Source organism: Solanum verrucosum, unplaced genomic scaffold, assembly GCF_900185275.1.
Source record: "Solanum verrucosum unplaced genomic scaffold, falcon-dt-bn FXZP01000261.1, whole genome shotgun sequence".
NCBI classification, from domain to species: Eukaryota; Viridiplantae; Streptophyta; class Magnoliopsida; order Solanales; family Solanaceae; genus Solanum; species Solanum verrucosum.
In genome coordinates this window covers 15,918,772-15,941,762 of record NW_026019969.1, presented here as the reverse complement: position 1 = coordinate 15,941,762, position 22,991 = coordinate 15,918,772, and the positions used below count along the sequence as shown (strand labels likewise).

The 22,991-nt window shown below is 32.4% G+C and overlaps 2 protein-coding genes and 1 pseudogene across 2 annotated transcripts; all 3 read left to right on the top strand.

Moving 5' to 3' along the window:
- LOC125815844 (acetylserotonin O-methyltransferase-like) lies at positions 1-1,266 on the top strand. Its single transcript, XM_049495401.1, has 3 exons — positions 1-427; positions 499-851; positions 964-1,266. Exons 1-3 carry the CDS (start codon positions 1-3, stop codon positions 1,264-1,266), a joined length of 1,083 nt encoding a protein of 360 aa, XP_049351358.1.
- A 6,484-nt stretch (positions 1,267-7,750) lies between these two features.
- Positions 7,751-10,598, top strand: LOC125815117 (sugar carrier protein C-like; annotated as a pseudogene).
- A 9,944-nt stretch (positions 10,599-20,542) lies between these two features.
- On the top strand, positions 20,543-21,788 carry LOC125815845 (acetylserotonin O-methyltransferase-like). Its single transcript, XM_049495402.1, has 3 exons — positions 20,543-20,951; positions 21,014-21,366; positions 21,486-21,788. The coding sequence occupies exons 1-3, from the start codon at positions 20,543-20,545 to the stop codon at positions 21,786-21,788; spliced, it is 1,065 nt and encodes a 354-aa protein (XP_049351359.1).
- Positions 21,789-22,991: the final 1,203 nt, after the last annotated feature.

Sequence of the window (22,991 nt, the reverse complement as noted above, 5' to 3'; positions counted from 1 at the left end):
ATGGCGAAAGAAACAAATGGATTTGCAAGATTAAACCATGTAGGAGAGGATGAAGAGTCTCAAGTTCAAGCGGACATATGGAGATGCATATCTGGTTTCTCTGAAATGGCTGTCGCCAAATGTGCTATTGAATTGGGGATTTCTGATTTCTTGGAAACCCATCAAGAACCTGTTCCCTTAAACCAATTGTCCTCTGCACTAGGCTGCTCTGCTTCTTCCCTGCATCGGATCCTGAGGTTTTTGATAAACAGGGGAATATTCAAATTGGTGCCAATTGAAAATGGCGAAATGGGTTATGTACAAACACCTGTTTCTCGTCTGCTGAAAAGAGATGGAGAAAATAGCATGGCTGCACTTGTCTTACTTGAAAGTAGCCCAATTATGCTTGCCCCATGGCACTACCTCAGTGCCCGCGTTTTGTCAAATGGTACGTTGTTGAATTGTGTGATCACCTTATTTATAATTTTTAATTATTTAATTATATTATATCTCGGACAGAAAATAGTGGAGCATTTAGTGCGGCTCACGGAAAGGACTTGTGGGAGTATGCGAAAACCAATCCGGAGCATAGCAAGCTGATCAACGACGCACTGGCATGTCATGCGAGGGTGACAATGCATGCGATTATCAATAATTGTGTGGAGATATTCAAAGGGATAGAGTCACTGGTGGATGTTGGTGGAGGTAATGGAACAACTCTTGGTATGTTGGTAAAGGCATTTCCATGGATAAATGGGATTAACTTTGATCTCCCTCATGTTGCGTCTGTTGCTCCTCCTTGTCATGGTGTTGTACATGTTGAAGGGGATATGTTTCATTCTGTTCCCAAAGCTCAGGCTGTTTTCCTCATGGTAAGTTGGGTAAATTAATTAAAATATTTATCTTATAATAAGCTGATCAAACTAACTTATAACATATTTCGATTTTTTTTTTTTTTTTCTTGGGGTGGTTGGTGAATATTAGTCGGTCTTACATGATTGGGGTGATGAGGAATGCATTCAAATCTTGAAAAAGTGCATGGAGGCTATTCCAAAAGACTCAGGAAAAGTTATAATTGTGGAGGCAGTTCTTGATGAAAAAATAGACAAAGGAAAAAGCCTCAAGGATGTTGGTATCATGTTAGATATGATAATGATGGCTCACACAACTAATGGAAAAGAGAGAACTGCAAAAGAATGGGATCATATTCTGAGTGCGGCTGGATTCAGTAGGCACACTATTCTGCAAATTCCTGCTATTGAACCTGTTATTGTGGCTTATCCTTGAGTTGGATCTTCTCTTTTGTTTTATTGTTATTTTGTGTTGTTGTTGAATATTGTCGTGTCAGTCAATCTATCAAATTGCTTGTCCAATGTTATTATTTGAACCAATCTCCATTTTTAATATCCGAACCCAAAATCTCATGAAAAATCTTGTTATTATAATAATCAAAATGCTTAACAAACATGTCAAAGAAAAAGCATACAAGGTTCTTTTTGAGTCACTTACTATTTACTAATGAAACAAAAATAGCGATGTATATGTAAACCCTTAGGGTGTGTTTGGTACAAAGAAAAACATTTCTAATTTTCTTATTTTGGTTGGGTAAAATGTTTTGGAAAATATTTTCCAAATCAGTCATTTTCCTCAAATTTAAGGAAAATGACGTCCCTTCAAAAATTAAGGAAACCATTTTCCAAAATTTTCCTCCAACTTCAAATTACAATGTTTTTGTTGAAAAAATAAATTTAAAGCTTGTTTTAAAAAATATTTTTCAACTTTAATTTTTTTTACCCCACCCTCGACCCGCCCCCCACCCCCACCCAAAAAATAATAATTTAAGTTTGATTTTAAAAATTATTTCCAATTTCAAATTTTTATTTTTTCACCCCACCTCCCCCCCGCCCCACCCTCAACCCCCCCCCCCCACCCAAAAAAATAATAATTAAAAGTTTGTTTATAAAAACACCTCAAAAAAAATTTCGACTTGCACCAATAACTTTAAAATATCAAAAATAATGGTTTTCGAAAAAAAAATCAAAGTTTTATTTTTTTTCGTAAATGACCGAAAAATATAAAAAAAATTCCGACTTGCACCAATGACTTTAAAATATCAAAAATAATGGTCCCCCCCTCCCCCCCCCCCCCCCCCAAAAAAATAAAAATAAATAAATTAAGTTTATCTTTAAAACGAATTGTAATAGAAGTGTAGTTTCAAATTGAACTTCATCACTCTAGTATGTTGGTTTTATAAAAACATCCAACAAACTGAATAGTTTTGTGTAATATTTTTCCCTTTCAAGTATATATAAATTTAGGGTTGTTCATGGTTATGGTTATAAAACCAAATCGAACCGCAATCCGAACAAAATCGATTAAAAAGATTGATATTTGGTTTGGTTTGGTTAGGTTTGGTTTTAAATTATGAAAAACCAATATTATTTGGTTTGGTTTTACTAAAGATTAATTGCAAAAATAACCAAACCGAACCGAAAAGTTACATGTATAAATTTTATAATTATTTATAAATAAAATATAAGTATTTTGATAAATTTTAATTAACTTAAGTCTTTAATTTTACTATTTTCTGAAGCCCGACACTTAAATTTTAGCCCAACTATTAAAACCTTAAGTCTAAATCTCTCAATATTCATTACTTTAAAGATCACACTTTCTCTGTCTTTATAAAATTTTCTAACTCGACATTAAATTATTTAAAGCTCAAGCTAAAGAAGATGGTAATTGATTAGTTTTGACTATGAATTATTGGTTGTTTTTTTAGAAGTAATTTCTCAATATTTCAAGGTGTAATTTTATTGAAAAATCTATTGATAAGATGTTGAGATCTCTACAATATTAAACCAACTTTATGCTATTAATAATGGGTTTTTTAGTTTCTGAAACTTGGTACATTGGATGAATCCTTTTGTTTGTGTAATAGCTTATTTGTGAATTATTCATGTACTAAGTGTTTGTGTCTATTGAGATGCGTATGTCCTCAACAAACTTAGTACTTTCGAACCGGAAAAACCTAACCAAACTGACGATAACCAAACGACGGTTATTTTTTTTATTTGGTTTGGTTTGATTTTAGAAATTTAAAAATCGATTTCAATTGGTTTGGTTTTGATTTTAACTAATAACCGATCCAAACCGAACCATGAACACCCCTATATATAATAAGTTGAATTGTTGTCCAAGATGATACATTTTCCCTTTAATTTTCCATTTTAATAATTACTTATGATACATTTAAATAGAGAACTTTAAAATGATATATGTAAAGCAAAGGTTAGGGTTAAACTTTCTATACGTTAGAATTAGAATATTTGTTCACCTTTTTCAGCCTTTTAAAATTTATTTATCCCTGCACCAACGATTATTTATTTATTAGAAAATTTAATATCTCATATTGTTGATGTTCGTTTGATTCCCCAAAAATATCAAATAGTAAACACTTCCTGGAAGCAAAAGGATAAATTATAAAATCAAATGAAAGATGATTGATTGAAGGATAAATGATAATCTGCTATAATTATCATTTTCCTTTACATTATTAATGTTCATTACTATGTAATCTTTTATGTAAGATAATATAGTGTTTTAGTTTTAATGACTGATATGTTTTAAGTATTATTTTATAAATTATGTGATATTAAATTCTCACGCGAGGAGCAGGTAATTTTACTAGTAGCAATGTACTCCCTCTGTCCCTAATTACTTGTTCACTTTTGAATTGACACAACTATTAAGAAAACAATGATTGATATAGTGAGTTTACTATTTTACCCCTATTAATTATGAAGTAGATGAATTAAAAACTTAAGATTTCAAAAAATTCTACCTTTTTCAAAGTAATTAATTGAGGGTATAATAGGTAAAAAGAATTATCATTTCTTCATTTGTCAAAATGGACAAGTAATTAGAAACAACTAAAAATGAAAAATGAACGAGATATAGGGACAGAGGGAATACATGTAAACCCTTAAGCATGAATTTTACTCGTCGGCGGGTCCAATACGACTGATTACAAATTTTAGATTAATTATTTGCATATAGAGAAAATTAAGTTTTCATTACTATTTTGCTTATTTTCTTTTAAAAAAATATTTACAAGAATATTATATAGCATTTTGACCAAACATTTTGTTTGTCTCAACTAAATATTTTGCATAAATAAAATACTCTAATAAAGTTACTTTAACTCAGAAATATTTTCAAATATTATTTTTATCATTCGTGGGGATATTCTTTTTTTTGTAAGTTGTAAGACAATTGAGATCTAATATTTGATTTATTTTCCACTATGGTATGATGGCATAAATTTATTAGGATTCATATATACTTTATTTGTTTGATCGAATTGAACCAAGTGGAATACTCATTTTTTAAGGGAGTTAGAAATCATATCGTACCTCTTGTATGTTTTTTTTTTTTTTCAATCTCTTCTTAACCCAAGTAATTCAAAGTTACAATCACTCTTGTACATCTAATTAAGGAACTGTTTCCAACAGTCCCTGTCTCTATCATTGTGTCTACTCTTTTTCAATGAATCTACATTCTACTGCATCAATTTAGTTTCGTTACAACACAAAGTAACACCCACTATAATCAACTAAGAACGTAAAAATCTTGTACTGAAATCACGCAAATAAACTAACTATTATATATAACTTAAGAACGGTATAGATAAGCTACGAAAGTCCAACATATATATATATTTTTTCTATTATATAGAAATGTGAAGATGTGACGATCAAGGGTAGAGTAGTAATTTCACACTATTGAAATTTTTTTTACTGAGCAACCCAGACAAGGACATATCTTGACTAGACTAGAAACATCCATACCTCTGTTCTCTCTTTTCTTACTCTCAACCTCAAGCCCAACTCTCAAAAATGGTCTCTTACTCTTCACAACGGATTACACTTCATGTTTGCCCAATTCTTCATTTGTTTTTTACTTCGGTTCATCTCAAAAAACTTTATTCTTTATTCAAAGTTCAGGTTTGCCCAATTCAAGATTTAGTAATAAAATGAAAAATATAGAAACATCCATATGTAGCCGCTTCTTCTTGCTTTATTTGTTCAGAATATCAAAAAATACTCACTTTTCTTCATACGTTCAACTTCTTACAAGTCGGATATTCTCCTCTTAATTTCGTTCACTAAACGTTCTGTTTGATTTTTTCCTATCATTTTCTGCATTTTTTTAATTATTTATTCCGTCTTTTTAAGTTCTCTTTGAATTTTTCAATTTTGGAGCTGAATTTCATGGTTGCTCGGGTTGAATTGAACTCTTAGTGAAAACATATTATGATTGTAATTTCACTTGTTTTAGAATTCTTTTCAAATTCTAAATTATGTGTGTTGATGTTCATGTCCAATCTGATTGCTCTTTTTTTTTCAGCCACAAAAAAAATCACTTTTCGTTTCCATCTCCTGTCAAGTTTTTCTATTTTCATCATTTGCACTTATTTGTGGAGGTATACTGTGTTAATACTTGAGTTCTTGAACTAATTTTTATGTCGACTCATTCTTAAGTTCATTGAGAGTTTCTATGCCTATTGTAGATCTCTAACTCATTTGATTCATGATTGGAGTTAAGGTTTGGAGGACAATTATTTTATTCTCTAGCATTCATTTTCTACTCTCAACTTCAAAATTCAGCACAAGACTATCAAAGAATTGAGTTGAAGGTTTGAAGAAAAAAATCCTAAGAGGCAAAAGGTAAGGTCAATCAACTCAATGAATCTTTCAATTCTGTTTATATTTTCCAAATATAATAAATTTTAATGTTCTTTTAAGAACCTAATAATAGCATAAGTATACTGTCATCAGGGTGATTAGTTTTCCTTAATTGAACATCGATCGATGATTCATGTATTAAGATATTGGTACAATTTTCTCATCCTAACTCCTCTCTCTTTTACGTTTCTTATGGTTGCATATAAATGATTTTTATATCCATGGGTGTGTAAAGAACTCTAAATACATAATTTTGGATCTTGACCTTACTATTTTAAAACTTTACAAGCAACTTAATTAATACGTACTAAATAATATACACTTATACTTGTTGATGTGTGGAGGTCATGAAAGTTTCCTACAAAAGATTGAGATTTTTCTTTTTTGCTCAGTGAACTATACATACAAATATAGTTCATAACTTCAACATCTCCATTCTAAGTTATCAAAAACTTGACGGGGTGATGCTTTCAGAATTGAGACGCAAATGTCTAACTCTATAAATGCATGTAACAAAGTATAGTATGTATGGAGTAGTCAGCCTTTTGCGAACCTCGCCTCTTTTAGAGTCACTCAACATACACATCAAATTCGAGTTCTACGAACCCCTTGCCAGCTTGAGCTAAGATATTTCACCAAAGTAGATAATATCATTTTGCCGAGTTGAATTCCAAACACTATTATCCAATTTCAAGAATGTTAAGATTGTCGGCTTTCAAATGACACGTTTGAAGACGTTTGTAAGATTTTCAAACCTTTGAAGAAGTAAATACATCACATGATAGTACCAAGCAAACAATTGGTATGTAGTAGACATATCCTTTTTCTGTTGTTTTGTGTGATAAGTTTTTATTAACTGTGCCTCTAAAATTGAAGATAAAATTTTGATCAAATGCTAGCTTAATCTAAAGTTTTTTTGAGCATGGGACATGTCATTACTGGTGGCCACCACAAGAGATAAATTTCCTTACTTGATTATCTTAAAACATCATTTGGAACTTGTTACTCTCCGACACAACTTCTCTAATTCTTCTTTGGATCTCTTCTTCTATTTGTCGTCTTCTCTTCCAGCTTGCATGAAGGACCAATTTCATTTATATTTTATCACCATGCCAACTAAAGAAATTAAGAGATCCGGCATCGATCAATGTTTGGCGTACTAAATAATTTGATAGTTTGGAACATGTGATTCTTTTGTTATTTTAAGTCCTCATCTTTTGGTGATACATTTGACAATCAGAGCCTTTTTCTTGCACTATAGTTCTACCAAATATAAGCTATAGATTGTAGTAGAGAGGTTGATTTTGATAGAACATCGACTTAATAAAAAAATAAAAAATTCAAAGCAGATTGAAAAAGGAAGGGCTATATTAATTAAAATTTTCTTCTTTCACTATTTCATCACCTAAGATTGTCACAACTACTAAAATGCCAATATATTTTTTTTGTTTATGGGTATTTGAATTTTGGACAAATTTATTGGAAAAGGAAGACAGTTCAGTGAATACTCACTATGAATTGTGATAGTGTAAATTTTGAGTTCTCGAGGAGTGTACGTTATTTTGATTGAAAATATTTTTATTTGATCGTGAAGGCACTTAGTTGTGGAGAAGAACAGGACAATTTTCCAGGACAATTTTGTTTGGCCAATTGAAGTTTCCTTAATTGGAAGATTTTGTCTACCAAAGAGTCGTTGCATTGTAGAGACAGTAAGAAAATGTCAGCTTGTCTATTATGCCTACAATTACAAGAAAGTAGATGAACAAGGTTTCAAGGTGAGTGCTTTACCTCCGTTAAGCTTTTTATGTTTACTTTGAATATATAATATGTGCTTGAGTATATATTTGTGCTGCAAGAATAATTACTATTGATAAGAGAAGGCATAAGCTAAAGAAATATCTTGTATCTTGTAGCACAATGATACAAATTCATAGTTTTGACTATTATCGGAGAGGAAAGAGTTGGAAGAAAGAACTAGAGAAGCTAATGTGAAAACAAGTCATTCATAAGTTCTCGCTTCGGTCATGGAGGTACTTCTATTTTGAAAAGTTTTTGAACTTTTAGTAATTTTGAATATTTCAGTACATTTATGTTATTTTTCAAAATTTTATTACACTTCTGCGCATAGGCCTTAATGTACATGTGTTTTATTGTAGTACAAATGAAAATTGAAGCAATTCTGATTTTCATCTGACAATGAATTCATAAACTCCTCTATCAGGATGTCACTTTGTAGTATGGGCTAAGCAAATACCAAATCGAACTACCACTAAAATCTATGAGCTATTTCAGCAAATGAATATCATCTTATGACTGTTGTGTATGACTGCCGAGTATGACTTTATAATATAGCTTATATACATTTTTGATTTGTAGCTCACTCTCTTGCAAGTGCTCATGTATCAACCTCGCCTTGATCTCAAATTCTACCAGGGAGCATCGTCAGTTGAGCATAAGAGAAATTAAGACAAAGAAAATATAAATTTGATATGAATTCTAGAAAAAACTATTAACTCTATATCATTCTACACGAGAAAAGAATATAAAGAAAATAGTGTGTCATACTAATTACTAATCATTTTTCTGTTATTATTTAAGATAAATTACACGTTGAACTTCATGTAATAATGAGATGCGCTTCTTAATTCTAATTTTTACTTGTGAACAGTAAATTAAAAATATAGGCATTTAAGAAAATAACATATAACAATTTAATATAAAAATAAATTATTTTTAAAATCTATAAATTTATATCAGTATGCAATAGTAAAAAGAAAATTTATTTTATATCATGAGTATTACCAAAATAACAAATATTCCCAAAATTAATACCGACAATACCTGAAATTTGTTTTTGAATTAATCTATGTTATTACATTATTTTATTTATGCAAAGAGTTTGATTGGGGAAAAAAATATTGATCAAATTCGATTTAATATTTTTGTCAACAAATTTATTCTTTAAAACTAATAAAAAAATAATAGTAAACACTTAAAATTTCTCTATGAAGAATTGATATTAAATTTGTAAGTGATTATATTGGGCCCGTATACGGGCCTTCAGTTATCTAGTATTTTGTTATAGAAAGATGAAGAGCAGGACGACCACAACATAGTTTGATTGTACATTGTGTAGCCAAAGTTGGACATAGGTCTATTCTTTGTTATTTAGAACAAAACCAAGGGTATTTTCGTATTTTTCACATGTTCTTTCTTCAATTACTCTGCTTCTCGATGATTCTCCAATTTTCTTTAACCATCCCTTTCAGTCTCCCCTATTTTTCCAAACCAAATCATTTGATTAGCTTTCAAAATTCAGGAGAAGCTTCTCAAATAGCTTATCAACCATACTTTGAAACACCCACTCGAATTAATCAGCAAAAAATTCATCCCTATATCGAAGATTCAAGTTTTCTTTACTAGGTGGTACATACATTCGACTTGTAAAAAGTTAAGAGAAAAAGACAAATAGTTCTGGAAAAAATTGATATATTCCACCAGTAATGCGCAAAAAGACCTTGCAGAATCTTTGCTCCTTAGTTTTCTGTTTTAGTAAACCTAATTCAATTAATTCTACAACTTTGAAGATGTGTAGGAAGTTTAGAAACAAGAAGATTCAGATTTTCTCAAGTATCCAACGCCACCCGCGTTAGAGGTAATTAACGGCTAGACCCTTTTCTGTAATTATTTCTTTGTGTGCATTTTTCTGAAATAGTAAGATGTTATTTCATAAAGGAGAAACAATTTTGGATGTCAGATGAAGAGTTTGTAAGAAAGATGTTAGCTGGATTAACTTCTGAGTGCATTTTGTGCTTATTTTTATTTAAGCAACAAAAAATCTAAATTTTGGTTCAACATATTGTTCAAATGCCTCAATTGTCTTATTTGGCCAAGTTTGAGAAGTACTGATTTTTATAACAATAAATTTGTGATATGCATACTACAAGTCTAACAAACTGTTACAGTTGAACATACATCTTAAATTAAAGATGTGTATAATGTATCAAAATACTATCTTAATCTTGACGTATTAAACATGTTAGGTAGAATGTTAAAATTAGAGAGTCATCCTATGTAGAAAGAAAGAGACATTCTCTTTTAATCAGAGCAAAAACGATGACAATAAGACACTAAAAAATTGAAATAGAGGACTAATTATTTGTCGTTTTCTTCTTTTAGTTTCAGTTAAGCTTGATATCTTTGTTGCATGGTGATTAACATTGTTTTTGTTTCATTGAATTGGAGTTTGTTCCACTATAACTATCTGTAATGGCTCCATAAAAGTACATAGGAGCACTCAACATTGGTTTTCAACTGTCCATCATAATTGGTATACTTGGAGCCCATGTCTCTATTTCTTTGCCAAGATTCATGGGGGGTGAGATTGAGCTTAGGAGGTACCATGGTACCTGTATTAATCATCACAGTAGGCTCATTATTCCTCCCCGAGACCTAAATTCCATGATAGAACGTGGTAATCACAACAAAGCCAAGTTTAAGCTGAAGAGAATCAGGGGAATTGAAGATATAGATGAAGAGTTCAATGATTTAGTTGTGGCAAATGAAATCTCTAGGAAAATAGAACACCCTTGGAGGAATTTGTTGCAAAAGAAATATACGCCACATCTCACCATGGCAATTATGATTCCATTTTTCTAGCAACTTACTAGAATCAATGTGATTATGTTTTCTATGAATCAGTGTTGTTTAAGGCTATTGGTTTTGGTGCTGATACTTCAGCTTTGTCTATTGTTATCACTGGTGGAGTCAATATCATTGCCATTGTAGTTTCTATTTACTACTATATATGTTGATAAATTGGGAAGGAGATTCTTGTTTCTTCAAGTGGGATTTCAAATGCACTTTTTCTAAGTAAGTTAATTTTATTCATTTCATGTTCTTGGAATTTTTCATAGTGAAACTTTCGTTGGTTCTATTACATGACTGATCCCCTCTATTTGACATATCGTAAGAATGGATTCTACTTAGAATGACTCTATTCCGTCGTAGTTAGCCAAATATATTTAGATCCATAAGGATATAGTTGACTAAAAACTATGAGGTATTTTGAGGACAACATTAATTTGTGACTGAGATACCGACATTGATGAATCGAACCTAGAGATCTCAAGCTCAAGTCGATGTGGAATTCACGGCAAAATAATAAGAAATAGAAGAAGCAAGTTATGTACACAATTAATGTTTGGTTAAAGGTTGTACCTTTACCTTCTATAGTTTTGCACTCATCTTGATCAAAGACTGTACTTTATTAACTCAATTGACTTCTCCCAAACTCATAAAAAGAAGAATTTTTAGCTTAGAACTAAATCACTATGAAGTTGGACTAATGGAAAATAGTATAATTTGAGGGACACAATTGGGATCCATTTAGAATCTGTAAAGGTCAAGCTTAGTTGTTCCCTTTTTGTCTTCTTTGTCTCTTTGCTATTCCACTATATTAATCTTTAAAATTCTTTTTTTCTTTAGTCATTATTTATTCTCCCCCCCCCCTTTTGGCTTACTACCAGTCTACCACTACTCTATTTCTTCTACAATAAATTTTGAGAACAAAAACGAAGATCGAAACTTTCTTGAAGATATTATTAACGAATTTGACAAAACTTTTACAAAGACAACTTTTTTAACGATTTTTAGGTTTATATTGAAAGGCAGTTTGATTTTTTTATGTTGTTTTTGCACCCTCTTGTCCAACTATAAAGATTCACAAACCAAACTTGTTTGTCCTTTTTTTGAGAAGAGAAATCTTTATTACTGCTGAGTAACTCCAATTTAAAATGGTTAAGAAAATACTTTTTCTATACCTCTTGAGTTTTGAATATATAGTGACTGGCTCGACCACTTTTGAGTTTCCTTTCTCTAATCGAATTCATTCCTCTAAAGGTACTATCCTTTCTACTTTGGATCCATCAATTTACTGTTTTTAGACTTGTTAGTGTTAATGACTACTTTCATATGATTTTAGTTTTTGTCAAGAATTGTTTATTTTTTCACCAATGACAATATTGCAGTCTGATATAGTTAAAGCCTAAAAGTGTGAAGTTAAATTTGTGATTTTAGTGACAATTGAGTTTTAAGTGTTCTTGATTTACAGGTATAACTCAAAATTTGATTGACTTGTGTGGAAGTTGATGATTCGACACTGCATATTCAGTTATGGATATATCTCATTGGAACCTTTGTGTTGTGTATATATATATATTCATTTTTTCTTTGAAGTGGATGAATAAAAGGTATTTTACAATTCTGTTGGCATGTCTTTGGCAGCATTTTTATCCTAAAATGCTCGGACTCTTCACTTTTGGTACCGCACCCGTGTCGACACGACATGGGTATGGGTGTGGGATTCGGGTTCGATTTGGTCAACGGATTTTGGGTACTTTGACTAAAATCGATAGGGAAAGTTTGGACAATTTTAATGATTCCCATAATCAATACAAAAGCTAAGTGAAATTGAAGAAAATGAAATATCTTTTATATAGAAATTTCTATGTCACTCATTTTCCTTCAATCTCCTTCCAAGATTGTCCTTAAGTTCTCCATATAATATAGGCAAAATGGTCTGGTGGACCCTTGTACTTGTATCTGTTTGTATTGTGAACCCTTCTACTAACCCTTTTGTCATCTGGACCCCTGAACCCATCCAAACCCAACATTTTAAATACTTTTTTTGATGTGGCATCCTATGTGGAAAGACTCCACAAGGAGCGTGTGATACACATAAGGTAAGAGCGTGAGACGCCTTAAAAAGGCACTAACAGTCAGATTTTGACCTTTAAAGGCCATCTCTTCTTCTTTATTTTCACTCAAACACCATTGTTGGACAAATTTGAGCTTTTTTCTCCTTTTTTTCTCAATTTTGTCTCTTCAAATTTTTTTCTCTTTTATTTTTGGTGCCTTTATTTTTTCCTTCGATCTACTCATCCTTTTTTTGTGTGTGATTCTATTGTATTTTTGTTTCATCTTTTTTTTGTGTGGTTCTATTGTATTTTTGTTGGTTTGATTTTGTTGGTCTTCACAATGACGGTTCGATGTTGCTACTGTGGAATATATGCTGAACTAAAGACATCAAGAACACCAACTAATCCTGGAAGAATGTTTTGGGGTTGCCAAAAATATTCATCCGGTAATGGGTGTGGATTCTTCCGATGGGCTGATGCAAATGATTCAACATGCCAAGAACAATACAACATTAAGAATCCATCAACGAGTTCAGGGCAAGGAAGACAAGCAAGCCAAGGAAAACAAGCAAGGCAAGGAAGACAAGGATCAAACACTAGTATTGATATCACTGTTATTGTGATTGTTGTTATTTGGTTTGTAGCCGTTTTTTTTTAAGATATATTAATTTGTACTAGGTGTTATTTGATAATGAAATGGACTGCAATTGCTTCAGAAATCTAAATAGCAACTTCATTTAAACACAAATTCATACAGAAAAACAAAGTCTTCCTAATAGCAACATAACACAAATTCATGTAGGCGCCATTTATATACAAAAACAAAATCTTCCTAATAGCATAACCAAAACAATTGGGATCAAGTTATTAATCAAAATAAAGTTAGTTGGGATCAAGTCATTAAGCTAAATCAAGTGAAATCTAATGTGTGCCTTGAGTGCTTCTGTAACTCTCCTCCCGTAGCTGCCTTTAAGTAATTGCAGCTCTTCTCTTCCACCTTAGTCCATTGGGTTTGTAACCAAGATCAATATTGGCAGGAGTTGAACTTGACAATGTAGCACTATGTAATACCCTATCAGTATTTCCAGACTGAGAGAACAACAAAAATCTTAACTTAAAGATGAACTAATATCAATTAAAGTAATTTAATGTGTTTAAATGATAAAATACATACCCTCGCAGTTACACTGCCACCTGATCCAAATAAGAGACCATAACCAGTTGTCTTTGCTTTTTTTGGTCTTGGTTTCTTATATGCAAGAGTTGCACCACCTCTCAAAGTTGTGCTAGTCTTTCTTTTTTGGCGAAGTTGATTGTTGAGTACTTAATTGTCTCACATCACTTGATGTAGCACTGGTAGGCCTTCCACCAGATGCCAAGGCAGTTGCAGGCCTCACACCACTTGATAAATCATTTGTAGGCTTTGTAGCACTAATTAGACCTGCACTTAGAGTGCAACCTGCACTTGGACCTGCACTTGGAGTGCAACCTGCGCTTGGACATGCACTTGCAGTGCAACCTGCACTTGGACATGCACTTGGACCTGCACTTGGAGTGCAACCTGCACTTGGACCTGCATTTACACTTGACTGGCTTCCAGCAGTTGCAGCACTTGCAACACTTGTTCCAGCAACAACATTTGAAGTTGCAGCACTTGTTCCAGCAGCAACATTTTTCTACAAACATATTTTAAAGTCAAAAGTATAACAAGAGTAAAATTCAGTAACAAAGAGACATTAAAGCACAACTTACCAGAGTTGGACATCCTTTCTTGTTATGTCCGAAAGTCTTACACATAGAACATTTCATTTTTCTCCCCTTCCTTGTAGCCTTTCCAAACTTTTTCTTAACTGGTTCATCACTATCTTTTCTTCTATTTTTACCTGGTCTTCCTGGCATAGCTGTAATTTCAGGTGGTTCAATGGCTGGTCTATCACTTTTTGGCCACATCTTTATGTTTGTCATAGGTTGAATAAACCTAGTATATGCTTTCAGGTATATTTCCTTCTTATACCAGTGATCAACAAATGTATCAACAACCCAATCCTTATAATGAATTGTTGTAAGTGCATGGCCACAAGGAATTCCCTTTAATTGCCATGACCTACAACTACACACATTTTTTTTTAGGTCAATAACATGTTTATATGGTGGATCATGAATCTCAAAGCCAAGATCACCATTAAACTTTACCTTACAATTATCTGCAATTTCAGCATTTTTTCTAAGAATATCCATTGCCATTGGTGCTACCTCAGTAATCCATTTTTCTGAAAATTCTCTCATGTGATTCATTCTTTCCATAACTTTGACTCTTATTTCCTCTAGCATAGTGATTATTGATTTGAACCTAGCACCTAAAATCCAACTGTTGAAAGTCTCACACATGTTGTTCTCAACCACATCACACTATATTCTTTAAAATATGCCATACACCATGCTTCTTTGTTATACTTTAACAAAGCTTCTACCATGCCTACTCCTAACTAACTCAAGTCATCAAGTTTGGACTGTAAAAGTACCTCAAATGATGCCCTAGCAACCTGCCAGAATTTTCTTCTCCTTTCTTCACCCCTCCAGTCTTTCTTCCAGTTTGCCCATATATGCCTAGCACACCATCTAATTTCAGCATTTGGCAATACATCAATAAGTGCAAAATGAAGACCATGTCGAACAAAGAACATTTGACATACAACAATGTTAAATATTAATTACTCCAAAAATGAAGAAATAAATTTAACAAATAATATAGTAATACCTTTTGCATATCAGACATCACTGTTAGTCCTTCACCTTCTGTAAGCTCCAAATCATGTTTGATGCACTTGAGAAACCAAGACCATGTGTCCTTGGTTTCTTTATCAACTACTGCCCATGCTATAAGGTACATCTGATTATTTCCATCTTTGGAAATGCAAGATAACAGTTCACCTTTACATACACTTTTAAGAAATGCACCATCTAAACCAATAATCCTTCTACACTCTTATTTCCATCCAATTTTTAAGAAACCAAGACAAATATAGATGCTCATAAACACCTCTTTTCCTGGAATTGTGTTCTTGGATGTCCCAATAGATACAGTAGTTCCAGGATTTGTGGTCTTTAATTGCTCAGCATAATCATACAACCTAGCAAACTCCTCTCTGAAATCTCTCATATGTTCATTCATAACTCTCAGTTTTGCCTTTCTACAACTTGTCTTACTAACATACAAACCATATTGCTTTTGTATCAAAGACTGAATCTGATGTAGTATGTAGTTTGATGGTAGGTTCACTAATAATCCTCTCCTTGTAATGTTTACTAATCCAAATGGGGGTACACAGTTTGTTTCTTGTTCTTTTAAAACACTTATGAACAGGAAAATATGTTTTAACACTGAAATTTCCAGTGTTACCATCAATACTTCCAAGAATATGCCAAGGACAACCTTTTTTATTACACTTTGCCCTTATCCTTTCCTTCTCATTAGGTTTCAACTTAATATTAACACCCTTCTGAATAGAGTAAGTTTGCAGTGCCTCCCTGAACTCAATGTGATTTAAAAATACCATATACAATTGAAATAAAACATTTTTAGCAGTTGGATCAAAGTAGATCTTTGTACTTTCCTTCCTAGGTGTTGGATCTACCACTTCATCATCTCAACAGGATCCCCTTCATCTTCATTAATGTCACTACCAGGATCTGAGCTATCAAAATAAGGGTCATCACCACCCAAATTGCCTTCAAATCTCCCCCTCTTCTCTTTATAAATGTCTTCAAAACTAGCATCTATACCTACAGGACCAGATGGTATCTCATCTAGATTTACTCTAGCAGTCTTTTCTTTAACTTGTTCTTGAATATTAGACTGTCTAGCTTGAAGCAACTCTTCATCCAAATCACTCAAATCATCAATAGTTTCATCAATATCATAAAGTGAATCAGAATCAGAATGTTCTTGAACTCTAGGGGCAGGGGCTTGTTCATCAAACTAAAGGGGACTGCTCTTCAACTAAAGGGGGTTGATTTTGGTTTAAATCCCTATTTTCATTTTCATCAAATGGTTGAGATGAAGACACATCAGCCATATCTATTTGTGGGGAGGATGACAGATCAACCCTATTTTTGTGTGGGGAGGAGGACACATCAGCATTATCTTGTTGTGGAGATGAGGACACATCAGCATTAGTGTTAGGCAATACAAGTATCTCATCTACAACTAAAGGTATACTAATGGGATGTACAATATATACATCAACAAAATCAGCACCTTTCAAACCATTAAGAAAGTTTAAAACATCAGAATCAGTATTTAACATGTAAAAAGTACCCTTCTTGTTGACTCTACATCCAAATGTCTCAACATTTTCAACACTTAATTTCATTGCTTTTTTATGAAACAACATAATATGCAACTCATCTACATCTATATTAATCTTTTCAACACTAGTGATTCCATTGACATACCTTAAAGTAGGATTAGATACAAAACAGCCCCCATAGTGAAATTGAAGTGTCACTATAGTTAAAGTCATTACCTTACGATGCCTGTAAAGGCAAAAATAAATAAATAACTACAATTAAACCATAAACTTACCATGACTGTAACACAAAAATCCCTAATTTTTTTAAGGAAATAATGAATTGTTGTAACAGTTAAAGCCATTAACTTACCATGACTGTAATTGTTGTAATAATGCTCCACTAACACTATCAATACCCAAGACAATTGACCAGAAATAAAATATTAATTTTAGTCAAAATTGGGATTTTACGAATAAACCCTAGAATCTACTCGAATTCACAAAATATACTATTGAAGTCACTCAAAGTCATACATCAACTAAGAAAGCATATTACACTAATATTACACCCAAACCAAAGTAGAATCCTCAAAAAATTTCAAAAAATCGAATGACAATCGACCCTTAAATCAAATAGATTCGCACGAGAAAATGAAAAAGATCAGAACTAACACAAAAAACAAGAACTTACAACGAAAATCGGAGTGGAATTGAGCTTCAACTGAGCGAAGGTTTGGAAAATCACAGATGAACGTTGCGGAGAGGAGAAGAAGAGAAGTGTAAAAGTCGCGAAGGTTTGGAAAATTTCGCCAGAGTTAGGACTATTCTTAGTTTAAGGTGAGTCATTTGCCACGTGGAATATAATATCATACGTGAATTAATTTTTTTTTCTTTTTGGCCAATGTGTACGTGTTTGTGCAACACGCTCCATACCACATCAAAAAAAGTGTTTAAAATGTTGGGTTTTGATGGGTTCAGGGGTCCAGATGACAAAATGGTAAGTAGAAGGGTTCACAATACAAACAGATACAAGTACAAGGGTCCACCAGACCATTCTGCCTATAATATATCATAATTTAGGTTTTACAATTCTATTTTTAGATATTGAATTATTTTTAGGCGAATCCCCACACCCGTATCCATACATGGATCCATATCCCATCCGCACCCTTATATCAGACACCCACACCCGAGTTCGAGAAACTTATTTTTTTATATGCAGTTAACCTTTCCCTAATTTAAACCTTTTTCTTTTCTCGATATGTCAATGGTGACGTGCCATTGTCTAAATGTTGTATGTTGTAGAAGAGTATTCTTGGTTTTGTTGTAGTTTACTAACCTTTCAATTGTAGACGACTTTTTTTTTTTTTTTTGTTAATTTTATGTTTCAAGGTTCATTTCTTTTTATTGAGGTACATGATGTTAATATAGATTTCTATTTTAACAAAGTGAACATGACTAATGACTAGCTTGTTGATTATAGGTCCGGAGACTTGTAGTTGTTACTTCTCTACCAATTAGATTATAGGTCAAAGGCGAGACTTGCTTATTCATACACCATCAAACTGTATCCATTCTGAAATATCTAAATTGAGATTTCAATATCTATGAGGTATTTCATGCAATAGCCTAAAATCGATCCACCTTTTGGAAAAAAGAAACAACAGTTCTTACGACTCTATTTCCTCTATACATTTGTACTTCCAATAAGTTTGATAAGTTGAGCCACATTCATAGAGGCAAAATGAATGCGGCCAAAATTAAATTCTTAGTGGGTAATCTACTCACCTACCGAACTTAACCATGCATAGAGCTTAATCTTACATTTTCTTTCTGATTCTTGGATTATAGAGGAACTGAAACTTTATACTACAAGCTTTGAGCATTTTTTGAGTTTTCAATGGTCGGTGTTTTATCAGGTGTAACGCTTATATACCTCACTTTCCACAGTTGAATCATCTTTTTTTGGTTGGTAATTTGAATAAACATTTGGAATTCTTAGTGGGTTTTTTTTTTACATTGTTTAGCAATATGTGTTGTGATTGGTAAGACACTTTTTCTTTCTTCTCCATTGTTGTAAATATAAGGAATATTATTCGTATAAGTTACAAAACTTTCAGAATAGTTTGGAATCCATTCTAATATTTTAATTGATTGATATATTTGTCTTTTGCAAGTATTCATCTTAAACTTCTCCATATGTTGGTTTTTTTATAATAAAAAGGTTGTCTACTAAGTTGATGACATCACTTACGTACTCATAGAAAATGATGAATTCAAATGTGCCTATATATATGCATAACGATCTATATAGAACTCTATCGTTATGCACAAATTGTAGATAAAAGAATCCTATTATATATGCATAACAATCTATATAGAGAACCAATAGTATGTCATTCATAAAACATATACCGAACATATTTGACAACTATACTATTTTCAAAATAGCAATATTTTTATTTCCTTTATATAATGGTGTTTAAATGTTATTTGATTATTTATAGAGCAACTTTCACATATAGCAAACACAAAAATCATATTTGTATGTTATAGCTATAGTTTGCATAATTGCGCTCCATAGCAAACTTTATGTTTGCTATGGCTATTTTGCTATACATATATACAAAAAAAAGCAATCGTATAATCTGTTTCGGTATACATATACAAAAGAATCAATTGTATAATCTGTGATTGTATAAAGCGAGAAAGACAATAGAAATCTGGGCAGGGGAAGATCGTATTTGTATAGTCATAAGTGTATAGGTCGAAAATATATGCATTTGTATTTGTATATACAATTTTCTCTCGTTTTATACAAACACAAACGCAATGTATACATTGGTGTTTGTATAAAGTGAGAGTGGCGAGCGAGATCTAGGAGAGGGTAGAGAGGGGAACGAAAATAGCAACAATTTGTTATGTGGTACAATTAAATCAAACTATGTTTATAGCATTTAATTTGAACTAATAGTTTGCTATTATATACAATTTTCCCTTATTTATATTAGTCAAATTTAGACCATGAATAAAACTAGGATAAATTTTAGGAATCACATAGTTTTAATATGAAATTACAATCTATAGCTCTTTAGTTTTTAATTACATTAATCCCTTAAAAAACAATACAAACCGGATACATAATATGTAGCTCGAGTATATTAAAGAGTATCTTTGATACATTATAACATAAACCGGATACATAATATGTAGCTTGAATACATTAAAGAGTATCTTGGATACATTATAACATAAATCGGATACATAATATGTAGCTCGGATACATTAAAAACTAGCTCGAATACATTATAAAATAAATTAGATACATAATATGTAACTCGGATACATTAATATGTAGCTCGGATGCATTAAAGAAATAAGGGATTTTAGAGGTTTTTAGAAATAGAAAGGGATATTGGAAATAAGGGAAACATAAAATGTGCATTTCAGTATTTTTTTCATAAAACTACATGTTGGGCCCGTGTTGCACGGGCAGTACTTTTCTAGTATATATAAAAAAGCTAAAGAGGTCCCCTCCTCCTAATAAATGGGAGAGGTCCCTCCTATCTATAAATACAATTGACTTCCAAGTTCCAAGTTTTGAATTCAAGAAAAAGAATATCAGCCGAGTAAATTGGCACGTGAAAATTCAATTTTCCTCCGGACCTTGTCAATAGGAAAAAAAATCAGCAAGTAAATTGGCACCTTTCTACTTACTATTCCAACTTGTAGCTAGTGAACATAATTCTATAAAGAGCTAAATTATCTTACAGCATGCATGCACTAAATGGCAATTTCTTTGAGCTTTCTCACAGCAATTTAGTATATGGCGAAAGAAACAAATGAATTAATCCAAGAAGGAGAGTCTCAAGTTCAAGCGGATATATGGAGATGCATATCTGGTTTCACTGAAATGGCGGTCGCCAAATGTGCTATTGAATTGGGGATTTCTGATTTCTTGGAAAACCATCAAGAACCTGTTCCCTTAAGCCAATTGTCCTCTGCACTAGGCTGCTCTGCTTCTTCCCTGCATCGGATCCTGAGGTTCTTAATAAACAGGGGAATATTCAAATTGGTGTCAACTGGAAATGGCGAAATGGGTTATGTACAAACACCTGTTTCTCGTCTGCTGAAAAGAGATGGAGAAAATAGCATGGCTGCACTTGTCTTACTTGAAAGTAGCCCAGTTATGCTTGCCCCATGGCACTACCTCAGTGCCCGTGTTTTGTCAAATGGTACGTTGTTGAATTGTGTGATCAACTTATTTACAACTTTTAATTATTTAATTATACGACAGAAAATACTGGAGCATTTAGTGCGGCTCACGGAAAGGACGTGTGGGAGTATGCGAAAACCAATCCGGAGCATAGCAAGCTGATCAACGACGCACTGGCATGTCATGCGAGGGTGACAATGCATGCGATTATTGATAATTGTGCGGAAATATTCAAAGGGATAGACTCATTGGTGGATGTTGGTGGAGGTAATGGAACAACTCTTGGTAGGTTGGTGAAGGCATTTCCATGGATAAATGGGATTAACTTTGATCTCCCTCATGTTGTGTCTGTTGCTCCTCCTTGTCATGGTGTTGTACATGTTGAAGGGGATATGTTTCATTCTGTTCCCAAAGCTCAGGCTGTTTTCCTCATGGTAAGTTGGGTAAATTAATTAAAATATTTATCTTATAATAATAAGCTGATCAAACTAACTTATAACATATTTCAATTTATTTATATATTTTTTTTCTTGGGGTGATTGGTGAATATTAGTCGGTCTTACATGATTGGGGTGATGAGGAATGCATTCAAATCTTGAAAAAGTGCATGGAGGCAATTCCAAAAGACACAGGAAAAGTTATAATTGTGGAGGCAGTTCTTGATGAAAAAATAGACAAAGGAAAAAGCCTCAAGGATGTTGGTATCATGTTAGATATGATAATGATGGCTCACACAACTAATGGGAAAGAGAGAACTGCAAAAGAATGGGCTCATATTCTGAGTGCAGCTGGATTCAGTAGGCACACTATTCTGCAAATTCCTGCTATTGAACCTGTTATTCTGGCATATCCTTGAGTTGGATCTTCTCTTTTTTTTTTCTTTGGTAACTTCTCTTTTGTTTTATCGTTATTTCGTGTTGTTGTTGAATAATGTTGTGTCAGTCAATCTATCTTATCGCTTGTCGAATGTTATTATTTGAACCAACTTAAGAAATCTCCATTTTTAATATCCGAACCCAAAATCTAGTTATTATAATAATCAAAATGCTTAACAAACACGTCAAGAAAAAGCATAGGAGGTTCTTTTTGAGTCACTTACTAATGAAACAAAAATAGCAATGTATATGTAAACCCTTGTGTGTGTGGTATAAATGAAAAATGTTTTCCAATTTTCTCATGTTTGGTTGGGTAAAATGTTTTTTCCAAATCAATTCATTTTCCTCAAATTTAAGGAAAATAAATTCCCTTAAAAAATTAAGGACATTTTTCAAAACTTTCCTCCAGCTTCAAATTACAATGTTTTTGTTGAAAAAATCAATTATTTTTGTTGAAAAAATATATTTAATGTTTATTTTTAAAAATATTTTTCAACTTTAATTTTCTTACCCCAACCTCGACCCCCTCCCCCCACCACCCAAAAAAAAATAATTTAAAGTTTGATTTAAAAAATTATTACCAATTTCAAATTTTTATTTTTTCACCCCACTTCCACTCCCGCTCCACCCTCGACCCCCCCCCCCCCCCAAAAAATAATAATTAAAAGTGTGTTCATAAAAACACCTCAAAAAAAATTCGACTTGCACCAATAACTTTAAAATGTCAAAAATAATGATTTTCGAAAAAAAAGTCAGATTTTTTTTTTCATAAATGACCGAAAAATATAAAATCAAGAAAAATATAAAAACACTTTTAAAAAATTCCGACTTGCACCAATGCCTTTATCAAAAATAATGGTCCCACCCTAGGACCCCCCCACCCCAAAAAAAATAATTTAAAGTTTGTTTTTAAAAAATATTTCAATTTTTTATTTTTTCACCCCCCCCCCCTCTATCCCTCTACCAGCTCCCCACCCCCCCCCCCCCAAAAAAAATTTAAGTTTGTTTTTTTAAAATATTTTTTTTAATTTTATATTTTTACCCCATCTCATCCCGACCCAGCCCCACCCTCCACCACACCACCCTCCCCAAAAAAAATTAAGTTTATTTTAAAAAATATATTTTCAATTTCAATTCAAAAATCATTTTCTACTCTCTAATAAAATTAAAATATATTTTCTTAA